The 14,727-nt window shown below is 32.5% G+C and overlaps 2 protein-coding genes across 2 annotated transcripts; one reads left to right on the top strand and one right to left on the bottom strand.

Annotated features, from left to right (window-relative positions):
* Positions 1 to 8,023: 8,023 nt before the first annotated feature.
* On the top strand, positions 8,024 to 11,141 carry LOC140823608 (heptahelical transmembrane protein 4). The gene is made up of 4 exons (XM_073185035.1): positions 8,024 to 8,276; positions 8,475 to 8,739; positions 9,598 to 9,853; positions 10,231 to 11,141. The coding sequence occupies exons 2-4, from the start codon at positions 8,477 to 8,479 to the stop codon at positions 10,882 to 10,884; spliced, it is 1,173 nt and encodes a 390-aa protein (XP_073041136.1). The 5' UTR covers positions 8,024 to 8,276; positions 8,475 to 8,476; the 3' UTR covers positions 10,885 to 11,141.
* A 1,092-nt stretch (positions 11,142 to 12,233) lies between these two features.
* LOC140824358 (uncharacterized) lies at positions 12,234 to 12,704 on the bottom strand. The gene has a single exon (XM_073185956.1). It carries the CDS (start codon positions 12,702 to 12,704, stop codon positions 12,234 to 12,236), a length of 471 nt encoding a protein of 156 aa, XP_073042057.1.
* Between the last annotated feature and the right edge of the window lie 2,023 nt (positions 12,705 to 14,727).

The raw sequence follows: 14,727 nt of genomic DNA on the forward strand, positions 1-14,727 counted from the left end.
ATAATATTTTTCTCTCTACTCAATTGTGATTTTCTTCACAAATGAGAGATCTATTTATAGGAAATCTTTACACATAATCCAAAAATAAAATACATCATTACCTACATCATCACACACTAATTTTCAATATTCAACACCTATTTTTCAACATTCAACATTCACATTTTCAACACAAATATTTTTCACATTTTAAATAATATTTCAACACTCCCCCTTGTGATGATGATCATGATACGATGATGTCTTCATTACGTGTTTTGTACTGCCTCGTTAAAAACCTTACTTGGAAAAACCCATTGGGATAAAAACCATAGTAAGGGAAAAAGAGTGGAGTCACGTAAACTCCCCCTGATGTTGACATGAACAATTCTTCACAAATTTCGTAGATTGCGCATCCCAATATTATATATGTGCTTTCTGAATATTGACGTAGGAAGTGCCTTTGTGAAGAGATCTGATGAGTTTTCACTTGATTGAATGTGACGAACATCAATACATTTATTCTTCTCAAGCTCCTTGGTGAATGCGAAGAACTTAGGAGGAATATGTTTAGTTCTGTCGCTTTTTATGTATCCTTCTTTCATTTGAGCAACACATGCAGCATTATCTTCATATAGTATCACAGGTTTCTCATCGAATGATAATCCGCATGAGATTTGGATATGTTGGGTCATTGATTTTAACCACACACATTCACGACTTGCTTCATGTAGTGCAATAATCTCAGCATGATTTGATGAAGTAGTTACGAGCGTTTGTTTCTGTGAACGCCAAGAAATTGCAGTGCCTCCACGAGTAAATACATATCCAGTTTGGGAACGTGCCTTGTGTGGATCAGATAAGTATCCAGCATCAGCATAACCAATCATACTTGAATTAGCATCCTTTGAATATAAAAGTCCCAAGTCTGTCGTTCCTCGTAGATAACGGAATATATGTTTAATTCCGTTCCAGTGTCTCTTTGTTGGATATGTGCTAAATCTTGCCAACAGATTTACGGCAAAAGATATATCAGGCCTTGTACAATTTGTAAGGTACATAAGGGCACCGATGGCACTTAGATATGGTACTTCTGGACCAAGAATATCTTCATCATCTTCACATGGACGGAATGGATCCTTTTCTATGTTTAATGATCTAACAACCATTCGAGTACTTAAAGGATTTGCTTTATCCATATTAAAACGTTTAAGGATCTTTTCTGTATAATTTGTCTGGTGAACAAACATTCCACATTCTTTTTGTTCAATTTGTAAACCCAGACAATACTTGGTTTTTCCAAGATCCTTCATTTCAAATTCTTCCTTCAAATATGACACAACTTCTTGAATTTCCTTATTCGTTCCAATGATGTTTAAATCATCAACATATACAGCAATAATTACGCATCCGGATGTTGTTTTCTTAATGAAAACACAAGGGCATATTGAATTATTTACATATCCCTTTTTCATCAAGTGATCACTTAGTCGATTATACCACATTCGACCTGATTGCTTTAACCCATATAATGATCTTTGTAATTTCACAGAATAACATTCCCTGGGTTCTGAACTTTGTGCTTCAGGCATCTTAAATCCTTCAGGGATTTTCATATATATATATTACTATCAAGTGATCCATATAAGTAAGCTGTAACAACATCCATATGACGCATTTCTAAATTTTCAGATACCGCCAAGCTAATCAAATACCGAAACGTAATTGCATCCATCACTGGAGAATACGTTTCTTCATAATCAATTCCAGGCCTTTGAGAAAAACCTTGTGCAACAAGTCGAGCTTTATATCTTACTATTTCATTTTTCTCATTTCGCTTTCGAATAAAAACCCATTTGTATCCAACAGGTTTTACACCTTCAGGTGTAAGGACTATAGGTCCAAAAACATTACGTTTATTTAGCGAATCCAATTCAACCTGGATAGCATCTTTCCATTTTACCCAATCCTGTCGATTTTTACATTCACCAAAAGATTTTGGTTCATGATCTTCATTATCATTTATGATGTCGATTGCCACATTATAAGAAAATATATCATCAATTTCTTCTATATCTTTTCGGTTCCATATTTTTCCAGTATTAATGTAATTGATAGATATTTCACGATTCTCGTCAGTTTGTGGTTCTGACAGAACATTTTCATCATCATGTGTTTCTTCAGGAACATCATTATCTATTTTGTGATCATCATGTGTTTCTTCAGGAACATCATTATCTATTTTGTGATCATCGTGTTTCTCTATGAATTTTCTTTTTCGAGGATTTTTATCCTTGGAACCGACTGACCTTCCACGCTTCAGGCGTTTAATGACATCATGAGTATTTTCAATTTGTTTCTTTGGAATTTCAATTCGAGCAGGGGCATTTGCAGCATGTATATATGATTTAGTTACCCCTTTTGTGTCTGCAAATGCATCTGGTATTTGATTTGCTATTCTTTGCAAGTGTACAATTTGTTGTACATCATTTTCACATTGTTTTGTTCTTGGATCCATATGTAACAATGATGATACATACCACGTAATTTTCTTTTCGGTATGTTTCTGTTCTCCCCCTAACATTGGGAAGATTTCCTCATTAAAATGACAATCAGCAAAACGTGCTGTGAACACGTCGCCTGTCTGAGGTTCAAGATATCGAATGATTGATGGACTATCATAACCGATATAAATTCCAACCTTTCTCTGAGGTCCCATTTTCTTTCGTTGTGGTGGTGCAATAGGCACATACACCATACATCCAAAAATTCTCAGATGAGAAATGTCTGGTTCTTTACCAAATGCAAGCTGCAAAGGGGAGTATTTATGATATGCACTTGGTCTGATACGAATTAATGCAGCAGCATGTAAAATTGCATGTCCCCATATAGAAATAGGGAGCTTTGTTTTCATAATCATTGGTCTAGCAATCATTTGCAGACGTTTAATCAATGATTCAGCCAATCCATTCTGTGTATGTACATGAGCAACATGATGCTCAACAATGATTCCCATAGACATACAATAATCATTGAAAGTCTGGGAAGTAAATTCACCAGCATTATCAAGTCTAATTTTCTTGATTGTATAATCGGGAAATTGATTCCTCAATTTTATTATTTGAGCAAGTAATCTTGCAAATGCAACATTTCGAGTTGACAATAAACATACATGTGACCATCTGCTGGAGGCATCAATCAATACCATAAAGTATCTGAATGGTCCACATGGTGGATGGATTGGTCCACAAATATCACCCTGAATACGTTCAAGAAACATTGGTGATTCAGTTTGGATTTTGGTTGGTGATGGTCTTATAATAAGTTTTCCGAGAGAACATACTTTACATCGAAACTTATTATTCTGAAAGATCTTCTGGTCTTTCAATGGATGACCATGTGTATTTTCTATAATTCTTCGCATCATTGTTGAACCAGGATGTCCTAATCGATCATGCCAATTGATCAGTATTGAAGAATTATCAACTACCATGTTTGATTCAATTGGACTTATATATGTATAATGCAATCCAGTAGGTAGCATTGGTAGTTTTTCAACTACATATTTCTTTCCTGATTTATATGTGGTAAGACACATATATTTCTCATTCCCTTCATTCATTGTTTGAGTATCATACCCATGGGAATATATATCATTAAAACTCAACAAATTTCTTTTCGATTGTGGTGAATATAAAGCATCATTGATCAAAAATTTTGTACCATTAGGTAACAAAAATTGTGCTTTACCACAACCTTTAATCAAGTCTACAGGACCTGATATTGTATTCACCATTGTTTTTGTTGGTTTTAGTTCCAAGAAATATCTTTTATCTCGGAGGATAGTGTGCGTTGTACCACTATCAGGTATGCAAACTTCATCTTTGTTCATAGTATTTTCTATATTTGAACTTCAAAAAAATATGCAATGAAATAAAATTACTGACAATACATTTATAAAAATACAATACAATACATATGCCAAAATATAACACACGATAAAATATTATCATACAATTACATGAAAAATAAAATGTTTTACATATTTATTCCACCCGCAAATTGATCATTGTCTGAGAAATCAATCAGAAAATCTCCAGCATCAAAATGAGTTGAATTACTCAAAGGTTCACTGTTTTCAGCGAAGTTGGTCTCCTTTTCTTTCCCCTTTATTGATTCTTTATAAAGTTTGCAAAGGTGCTCAGGGGCTCGACAAATACGGGACCAATGTCCTGGAGTACCACATCTGAAACAAGAACTTTCAAATCTTTTTGAGTGATTTTCATTTACACTCATGTTCTCTTGATGCCTTTTCGGTGGATGATTTGGGACGTTCGTTTGAGATGAGTTATTGAAGTAACTATCTCGATTATTTTCAAAACCACGGCCGCGTCCACGACCACGACTATTTCCACGTCCCCGACCACGACCACGACCTCGATTTCGTCCTCGACCAAAATCTTGTCTATAACTTTGATTTTGGTTGCCAGATTTAAATTCATTTTTGCTTACGACATTTGCTTCAGGAAATGCCGTTGAACCAGTAGGTCGTGCCTGATGATTTCTCATTAATAGCTCGTTATTCTTTTCCGTCACAAGGAGATAGGCGATAAGTTCAGAATATCTCAAAAATCCACGCACTCTATATTGTTGTTGTAGAGTTATATTCGATGCGTGAAAAGTGGAAAATGTTTTCTCAAGCTTTTCCAATTCTGTAATCTCGTGCCCACAAAATTTCAATTGCGAGATTATTCTATACATCGCCGAGTTGTAATCGCTGACTTTTTTAAAGTCTTGGAATCTTAACGTATTCCATTCATCCCTAGCGATCGGAAGTATAACTTCCCTTATATGTTCGAATCTTTCTTTTAATCCCTTCCATAAAGCCATGGGATCTTTTTCAGTCATATATTCACATTTTAATCCATCGTCGAGATGTCGACGCAAAAATATCATGGCTCTTGCCTTTTCTTGTGATGTGCATATGCCATTTTCTTTTATGGTCTCATTTAGACCTAATGACTCAAGATGCATTTCTACATCGAGAGTCCATGGCATATAATTTTTCCCAGTAATGTCAAGAGCGATGAATTCGAGCTTTGTCAAGTTTGCCATGGTGGTACTAAAAATCACGATGCATTTTATTAGTTAATGAATATTGCAATACAAAGTAATGGATAAACAACAAGTACAAGTATTCGTAAAAATAAAGAAAACACACGAGGAGGATATTCTCCGATAAATACAAGACTCGTGAGTATGATAACTAAAATAATTAAAAATAACCTTGCGAAAGACATTTCTTTTTTCTCCGAAAATTTGATGAAGAATAATTTTAGAGAAGAAGAGAAAGTTGGGGTGATTGAATGAGTTTGAGAGATCATATTTATAGGGCAAAAACTAGCCGTTTTGTTACCGTTTATGACCGTTGGTGAATAAAAGAATAAATGTATGTATTTGTATAATTTTATGGTAATAATATGGTATATATAATATTAGACATGTTTAAATAATTATATATATCATATCATAATATTATAACGACTGTCATAATTTATTTTGTTTAAAACCTTATAGGCTTTTATACTTGTCGTATCCCTTGCCGGGAGTGTGGGATGTCGTCTTAACATCCTCCCAGGATTTATAACAAGTTTATGAAAAATTTATTTTTATTATTTCTAATAATAACATTATATTGTATATTAAATAAATACACAATAAACAAATAACAGTAAAATAAATATAATTACTTTTGTTACCTTTTTCTTCTGTTTGGAGCTTGGAAAAATATGTAGGACTTTTAGAGCTTCGTGCTGATAACGTGTTGTGAAAAAGTAAAAATTTATGGTAAAAAGTAAAAATCTCAAACACTCAAAATTTACCAACCAACACACTTTATAATATTTTTCTCTCTACTCAATTGTGATTTTCTTCACAAATGAGAGATCTATTTATAGGAAATCTTTACACATAATCCAAAAATAAAATACATCATTACCTACATCATCACACACTAATTTTCAATATTCAACATCTATTTTTCAACATTCAACATTCACATTTTCAACACAAATATTTTTCACATTTTAAATAATATTTCAACATATATCTGTTTTATAGGATTTTTATTGATATATATGAATTTTTCATATAATTTTATAAATTTTATAATATATGATTATGATTTAAATACATTATTTAAAGTAACATATGAATGTGGGAATTTTTTTTTATTTAAAATACTTTTATCTATAATATTTTTTTTATTGATTTAATTTACCAAAAATGATAAATAAGTAAATAGTAACCTTATTGTAAATATACTTCAATTATTCAAATCGATTCAATATATTTATTGAATGATTTTTATTTCTAAAAAAATAGTACAATGATTTTTCGATATTGATAAATAATCAAATTTAAAATAATTTCAATCATTTTAAGTAAAAAAAAAAACAATTTTATTTTTTATGATATATCAAATAAAAATAAATAAAAGAATTATTTGTACCTGAAAATAGAAAATAAATATGTTAAAATATTTGCAATCAATCAATTAACTATATAAAATTTTAATATTTTTAATTTATTATAATTATATTGTATATGTATTTAAACTTTTTAAAAATACATCAATATATCAATCTGGATACATGATTCTTTAATTCTAATATTTATTTGAACTTTATTTTTTGGATCTTTAAAATTTTAATTTTAAAATGTTAAACTAATATAAAAAAGACAAAACTTGTGTGAGACGGTCTCACGGGTCGTATTTTGTGAAACAGATCTCTTATTTGGGTCATCCATGTAAAAGTGTTACCTTTTATGCTAAGAGTATTACTTTTTATCGTGAATATCGATATGGTAGACATGTCTCATAGATAAAAATTCGTGAGACCGTCTCATAAAAGACCTGCTCTAGAAAAAAATATATTTGACTGACATTACATATCAAACTGTCACTGAAAATTTAGGTCATACTATTTTAAATATGGCAAAAACTTGTGTGAGACGGTCTCACGGGTCGTATTTGTGAGACAGATCTCTTATTTGGGTCATCCATGAAAAAGTATTACTTTTTATGTTAAGAGTATTACTTTATTGTGAACATCCATAAGATTGACCCGTCTCACAGATTAAGACGGTCTCACACATGAGACACACTCTTTACATATTTCGTTTTAAAACTATTGTTTAAAATGTAAATTATATCAAACTACTAAAATTTTTTATTGTCGACAATAATTTTTCCACTCAATTTATTTACTTGAATATAATATAATATTTAGTTTCTATATTTATAATTTTAAAAAATCAACAAAATGAAGAAGACGTCACAATATAAATCATGATATCACACATTTTATAAATAATAAAAAATTATAGATATTTGTCATGTCATTCACCTTTTTCTTTTTGTCTCAAGTTGCGTACTCGAACATTCGGAATAAATTTCTCTGTCAAAAACCTAAGCATTATTCAACAAAATATCGATAGATTTAATCGATTAATAATAAATCACATATTTGCCATTTAATTATGAGAGAAGGAAATGAAGGTGCACATTAGAAGTTTTCCAATCTTCTTTCATTTATATATACATAGATTATTGAATATGTTTCATGTATGATTGTCTCACATATTTATAGTTGTTATACGAATCGATATGATTCATATTCAAAGTGCATACGAGCGTATCTATTTTAATGTTCTAATAAAAAAATATCTCCACAAACTAAATAGAGGCAAATCGATAAGCTAATCCAATCCTTAAGTATTGATTCAACTATTATTAAGTGTAAGATTTTTAGAATAATTATATCAGATGACATTAAAATATTTAATTTCATAATTATCTCTTTTACTCTACTAAAAACTTTCTCAAATAATTCCGTATCTACTTATACAAAATGTAAACAACACTTTTCTCTTAAATAAAATACTTCTTATTGAAAATATATTTTTTTAATTGTTTAGTACTATTTAATTAAATTAAAAATAATAATAATAATTAGTATATATAAATCAAGAGGGCTCCGCATCATCCCGAGGCATCTTCTTCTATCCATCTGCGTGAGCCTCTTTTTCATTGGCAGCTTTTTGTTAATTTTTCTATGCGCTAAAGAAAATTTGAAAGACCTATATCTCCTGTTCTATTATTCTTATATTCGCCTGAAAAATCTATTGAAACGATCCCTTCCAGCGATATAGATAAATACGGAAATTTGAATTTTCTTTTGAAAGATCATATTTCTTGTTTTCTCCTCGTGGGTGGTGTTCCTCTTGTATTACAGGTACCTTTCACCGATATGAGTTTATTTGAACATAGGGTATAATAACGGATCAATGGACGAAAAAAATTTACTTTTTAGCATATTTTTTTATTTCCAATTTGATATCCCAACATAGTTTCCGATTATTTATAATTTTGATAATATTATTAATTGTCATTTGATGCTTTTATTGTGTTTGGATTATTGGGTCGATTCAAGAAATGGGCAAGAATCAAGCAAATTTTGAAGAGGTGAAATCTGGTGGTGAATTAAATGAGAATCAGAGGGTTGTTTCTCCACCCAAGGAAGGGAAAGGAACGAGATTGTGGAAGAAAGTGAAGTATCAATTGGTGGAGTACCACTCACTGCCTGGATATTTGAAGGACAATGAGTATATTCTTGGTCATTACAGGTCTGAATGGCCTTTGAGGCAGGTCTTGCTCAGTGTTTTTACTATTCACAATGAGACCCTTAATGTTTGGACGTAAGTATTTTGCCTTAGCTTCTTTTGTTACATCTGGTATTATATTTTCTCAAAAAGTATGGGTTTGTTGTGTTGATACTTCTGTATATGTGGTTATGCTAGTTTGCTAAATTTTAATGATGTTCTTGAACTTTATCAAGAGCTTTCTTAGGTAAGGATTAGTTTCTTGTTCAATTTATAATATCATAATAATTGAAAAGGAGTAGAGAAAAGTGTGAGTGGATCATTAAGGTGGTCTAGAAAACACTCACCTTCTGAATCTTGAATTTGAAGCTCTTCGCATGCTTTGACATTAGCACTACAGAAAATGATGCAAGAGATCCCCATCTGATTCATCGGGTGTAGATGCTTTCTTTGAGATCTGAGATTGGCCTTTTAGCATCATGTTGTTCGTAGATTTTGAGGTTGATGATAGTAAACAAGTGTGGGTCCTGAAGAGATTTCTTGCTAAAATGGTGCTATTTTTTTGTTGTAGCACTTTTTGCACCTTTTTTGGTTTATTGAACTGATCTGTGTTGCCGTTTTTTCAAATTTGTAGACCACAAACTAATGGCTTGATGATTTGTATGGCACAAATAATGGCTCAATGCGATGAGCAATCTTAGGATTTGGACTGTCTTTCGAGTGGCATGTTTCATAGATAGGCACAATAATATAAGATTACGGCATCAAAGTTCTATCAATCCGTATTATGTGTCATTTCTTGGCTATGTGATACCATGGGAACTTTACGTCGTTACCAGGTGTCTTTTTGTGAATCACCCTTGTCTACTTTTCTGTCAATGCTTGTACTGTGTTGTACCGTATCGTATCATATGGAATTTTCCAACCTTGATTCATGGTTTTATTTTTCTGCAGGCATTTGATAGGCTTCTTCTTGTTCCTCTCTCTGACCATTTATACAGCGATGAAGGTTCCGGCTGTTGTAGACATTCCCACGCTACAAAATTTGCCAAATGTGCTGAGAAAAGCGGATCTCCAAAAATTGAGAGCAGAACTTACAACTTGTCTTCCGTCTTTGCGACACATGCGTGACTGGCATGTTATGGAAGTGCTCTCTAACTGTTTGCCTGAACGTTTTTCACACGTCAACCATACCGATGTTTGTGTTCTGGTACTTTTGGTTTTTTTTCACTTGGATTAAAGTATTTATTATGCATTTCAATTCCTCGGCATTAGTAACTTTGATTACAATGGGAAGTTTCTTGAGAAGACGAAAACCATGGAGTTTTATGATAATATAAGGTTTTAGAACTCTTGATTTTGGTTTCATAAAGCAATTGCACGCGATAAAAGTTGGTTATTACAATTTATTTAGTTTTCTCCGCATAGTTTACTCTTTTTTTCCCTTTTGATTGAGGTGTTATTGTATACAACCATACCTGCAGATTACGAATGTAGTTTCAAGTGCCGTTAATTTCTGGCAATTGAACATTTCTATCACTTGTTGATGCGATTTTCCCTGGCTCAATTTTTTTTTTTTATTTTCAGCGTAGCATGAAGGAGGACCTGGCGAACATAGTAGCACCATTGATGGTACGTCCAATCACCCGGTGGCCGTTTTTTGCTTTCTTGGGTGGAGCCATGTTTTGCTTGTTGGCTAGCAGCACTTGCCACTTAATTTCTTGCCACTCCAAGCGTGTATCCTACATTATGCTTAGGCTCGATTATGCAGGAATCGCTGCCCTCATTTCTACCTCGTTTTATCCTCCTGTCTACTACTCTTTTATGTGCTATCCACTCTTCTGCAATCTCTATATGGGATTCATTACCCTGCTAGGAATCGGTACAATCTTAGTCTCTCTCCTGCCAGTGTTTCAAAATCCCGAATACCGCAGGTTTCGAGCCTTGTTATTCCTTGCAATGGGCTTGTCTGGTGTGGCACCAATTCTGCACAAACTTATCTTATTTTGGAACCATCCTGTGGCGCTGCACACGACAGGATATGAACTCTTGATGGGGTCCCTTTACGGTCTTGGAGCTCTCGTTTATGCAACAAGAGTTCCAGAGAGATGGATGCCTGGGAAATTTGACATTGCTGGACATAGCCATCAGCTGTTTCATGTACTCGTCGTTGCAGGAGCTTACACACATTACCGTGCAGGGCTCGTATATCTCAGGTGGCGCGACTTGCAGGGATGCTGAAAATTAAGAAAAGATGGAAATGCATTCCTCCAAGAAAAATACATGAAACACATATTATAGTATGTCATCCCCACTTTACTGAATTGAATTTTGCTTTGATGAATTGGGGTCTTTTTTTCCCTTCAAAATTTGAGTTTTTAGTCTTCCAAAATTATGGAATACCTGTCTGTCCCAAACCCAGTCTGCCTACGACTGTGTGCTTATTATTATGGATTGTGTTGGCTATATTCGCCAAAAAGATTTCTATACATATCATATATATGGGGTATTCAAATTTGGTTTGTATCTTCTAAGAAGCAAGCTGTCACAGACCATATCCGCTGTAAGTTCCGCGAACCGGAAGGCAATAGAATAAGCCCAATTCGGTGAGTAAGCGTACCCCTCCGTGCGATAGAAAAACGCTCACAACATTGCTGCCCCTGCATCGATTCGAAGTAGTAACATTGCGGCCATATCTGGGGTCTTAAATCCCCGTTCTCCAAAGAAATTTATGCAAGCATCATGCTCTCTGTTATCATTATATCAAAGATAGCATAAAAAAGAGAATTTGTATTGAAGCGAAAAACTGAAAAATACAAATAATGCGGTGTTTTTATAAATAAGGTCGGCCCCAAGAAGAGCATGATCCGTATTGAAATGGAAAATTGAAAGAATACAAAATATGCACACGTTGGTGTGTTTTTAAAGTAATAACAAATAAATAAACATGCTCTCAAGTGTGTTCGAGTTCGAGACGGTAGAGTAAGTGAACGTTTAATACTTGGTCATGAATTGATTCCTACTAACATCTTCTCGGATGACCTGTCACATATAACTTGCTCAGTACGATTTACGTTGGCATGAGTTGCAGGATATTACGTTAATGGAAGGTTTACATAATACATGACTGCAGGTTCTCATGTTATAACAAAAAATCATCTAACAAATTGCTAACCACGATAATGAACTAATCACTTTGCTGACATCTAATTATACGGGTTTGAAGGGTAAAATATTTTAATAAATTTCCATGAAAAAATAAAAAAAAATATAAATATATAGTTAATGAAAAAAGTTAATATTTTCTTCGCATGGGAAGAATGACATTTCCTTCCATAGTTGGTGCACCGACCGGCAATAACTTCTTTGGACAGGATGATTTTCCCATATGAATTTTGGTCAAACCAATCATTTGCTTAACCAATCATTTCCTAAGCAAATTTGGTGTATTTCCAAATATTCATACTACAACAGTCACGTGTTCATGGAGTTTTTTTTTCAAAAGATACAAAATCATCGTCCTCAAACTTCGTGAAAATACGACACTGACCCAGTGAGTTTCATAGTTGAAGGGCCTGAAACTATGAAATTCACCACGGTTTACCTCTTCCCCACCAACCTGCGTAACTTCTACTCCTCGGAACAGAATCCACCTCGTTAACCCCGAATTCACACGGCTTGTCTTCGTCGATCCTCCCAATAGCCACCGTGTGGCTCCGGGGAACAACTGTCACGCCTCCGCCGACGCGAAGCGACGAAGGCCTCTTCACCCGGAGATGCTCCGACTCGATCTTCCCGCTGAGGCTGCGAGTGGAGGCGACCCGAATGAGCTCCCTCAGATCCTCTTCCGAGGCGGTTGAATACGATGAGTTAACGCTGAAGCTTCTGGGCAGGCTGGAGAATTGGGGGGCCGAGCAGCCAATGGCGCTGCTCTGTCCCACGTGCCCAGCGCAGCGCATCATGCTGTTGACGTACAAATCTCTGGCCCGGGCCAGAATCCTGGCGGGAGCTTTCATGTAGCTCACGATTTTGCTCCCTTTGCGAAAAATTTTCGTGCTCATTGACTCTTCCAAGAATTTTCGTTTTCTTGCTTATGCACAACGCACAGAGGAAAGTTTCGGGGTAGAAGATATGAACGAAGAGAACAGAGGAAATGATTGATATCAAGCTGTGTGTGGGTTGAATATCTGATCCATCTTAGATATATATATTTGGTGATAATAATTAAATTTATTATTATGGAAAATGTGGAAAAACATTAAATTAAAGTTGATATTTGAAAGATTCAATATTAACTACATAAATATATGGAGTTTAAAAGTAAAATATATCTACTATTTTAAATTGGAAATTTAATATGTTCAAAAATTCTATATTTTTTTGAGAACGGGTTTGTAGCTCAGTGATCTCACCCGTTTCTAGATTATATGGTTCCCCGAGTTTGAATCTCTCCGCGTGTGTCGTAAAATTTAAAAAAAAAAATCTACATTTTTTTGAAATTTTAGTTGAAATTCTATTCGAAAAATCGATTAACTATATATTTTCTTTTATTTATAGTCAAAACTCATGTGTTATTGATTTGTAGCTAAAGCTCTCTTATTCACAAATATTTTGAGATATACTCGCTTTTAAAATTAGGTAATATACATGAGATTGTATCAAGAATTGATATTCCAAAGAAGAAAATATTTTGATTGCAATAAAATGTGTGTATATCAGAATATATATGCATATATGTAAGCTCACTCGATTTTTTTAAAGATTGTTTTAATAAAAAAAGATAAATGAAAATTTAATTCCAGGAAGAAAATATATGATTATTTTTAATTGCATTTAAATATTATTTATTACGTTGAGAAACTTTTATTTTGATTTAATTTTATGTGTATTTATTTAGAAATCACGTGCATCATAAAAAAAATTTATTTTAATAAAATGACAACAATATCTTTTAACATATATAAAGTTTATCTTTTTTAGTTATTGATAACCACATCATAAATAATATATTTATATAATTATTATTATATTTTGAATAATCTGTATCAAAATTAAAGTTTTTTATAACATGAATGCGTTAAATTTTTTATAAGATTAATAAAAAAAATTAATGCAAAAAATTTATATAAATGCATAATATGTAAAAATGATTAATGGAAATTAAAATTTTATAAAAATGCATTATATATTTTAAAAAATTAATGTTTGTAATAAAATATGATTGAAATTATATGAATTTAATTCGAACTCTTAAAAACTCATATATAAATAAAATTTAAATATTTTAAAAATCTCTATAAATATTTATAAAAATTGAGAGCAATTGTAGAATATAATAATTTTTTTTAAAAAAAATATAAATATCAAATTATAACTTTAAACTATTAACAAAAAATGCAAAAAGATAAAAAATATCATAAACTTGATTCCAATTTTTGATTAAAAATTATAAAAGTTGAAGCAGAAATTAATGTTCAGAAACTCCTGAAAACACTTCCAGTCAGCTAGATTGAAGTGCTTTCTAGCAGCTCTCTCAAACACTCTTTAGTAACACAATACCGATTTTCTAATGAGGTTTTTAAGGTCAAGGATTTAACAAAAAATAAAATTTTACCAACTTATTATATTTTTAATGGGGTTTTAGATACAAAATTGAAGACACATATACTCAGCTCATTAATATTTTAAATGGATTTCTAACAAATTTAAAATAACACATTCTATTCACGAGGAAATAGTCTTCTGGCAGCATTTAATTTTGTCCTTTTATATATGCTAGTTTTGCATAAGCAGAAATTTGACATATATGTTTTTTTTTGTCGGTAGATGGCTAATTCAACCGTTGTTATTGTTAAAATTCAGACTTAACCTAATCGTTGATATAAATACTGAATGAATTATCCTAATGGAAAGGATTATATTTACAAATGAATAAAAAAAATCACAGGAAATTGAAATTTTTGGAGGGCCATCTACCGAATTTTTTCTTCTTTTATTTTATTTTTCTTAAACCTCCAAATTTATCGATGATACATTGGCTCAATGGCCCTAACTCATAAGATTTTTTGGTCTCAAGTTCGAATT

Source organism: Primulina eburnea, chromosome 2 (genome assembly GCF_022965805.1).
Source record: "Primulina eburnea isolate SZY01 chromosome 2, ASM2296580v1, whole genome shotgun sequence".
Lineage (NCBI taxonomy): Eukaryota > Viridiplantae > Streptophyta > Magnoliopsida > Lamiales > Gesneriaceae > Primulina > Primulina eburnea.

Bases quoted from the DNA above. Each gene is read 5' to 3' on its own strand.
- LOC140823608 (XM_073185035.1), top strand. From the start codon at position 8,477: ATGGGCAAGAATCAAGCAAATTTTGAAGAGGTGAAATCTGGTGGTGAA. The intron at 8,740-9,597 runs GTAAGTATTTTG...ATTTTTCTGCAG, and splicing joins GAGACCCTTAATGTTTGGAC to GCATTTGATAGGCTTCTTCT. The intron at 9,854-10,230 runs GTACTTTTGGTT...TTTTATTTTCAG, and splicing joins ATACCGATGTTTGTGTTCTG to CGTAGCATGAAGGAGGACCT.
- LOC140824358 (XM_073185956.1), bottom strand. From the start codon at position 12,704: ATGAGCACGAAAATTTTTCGCAAAGGGAGCAAAATCGTGAGCTACATG.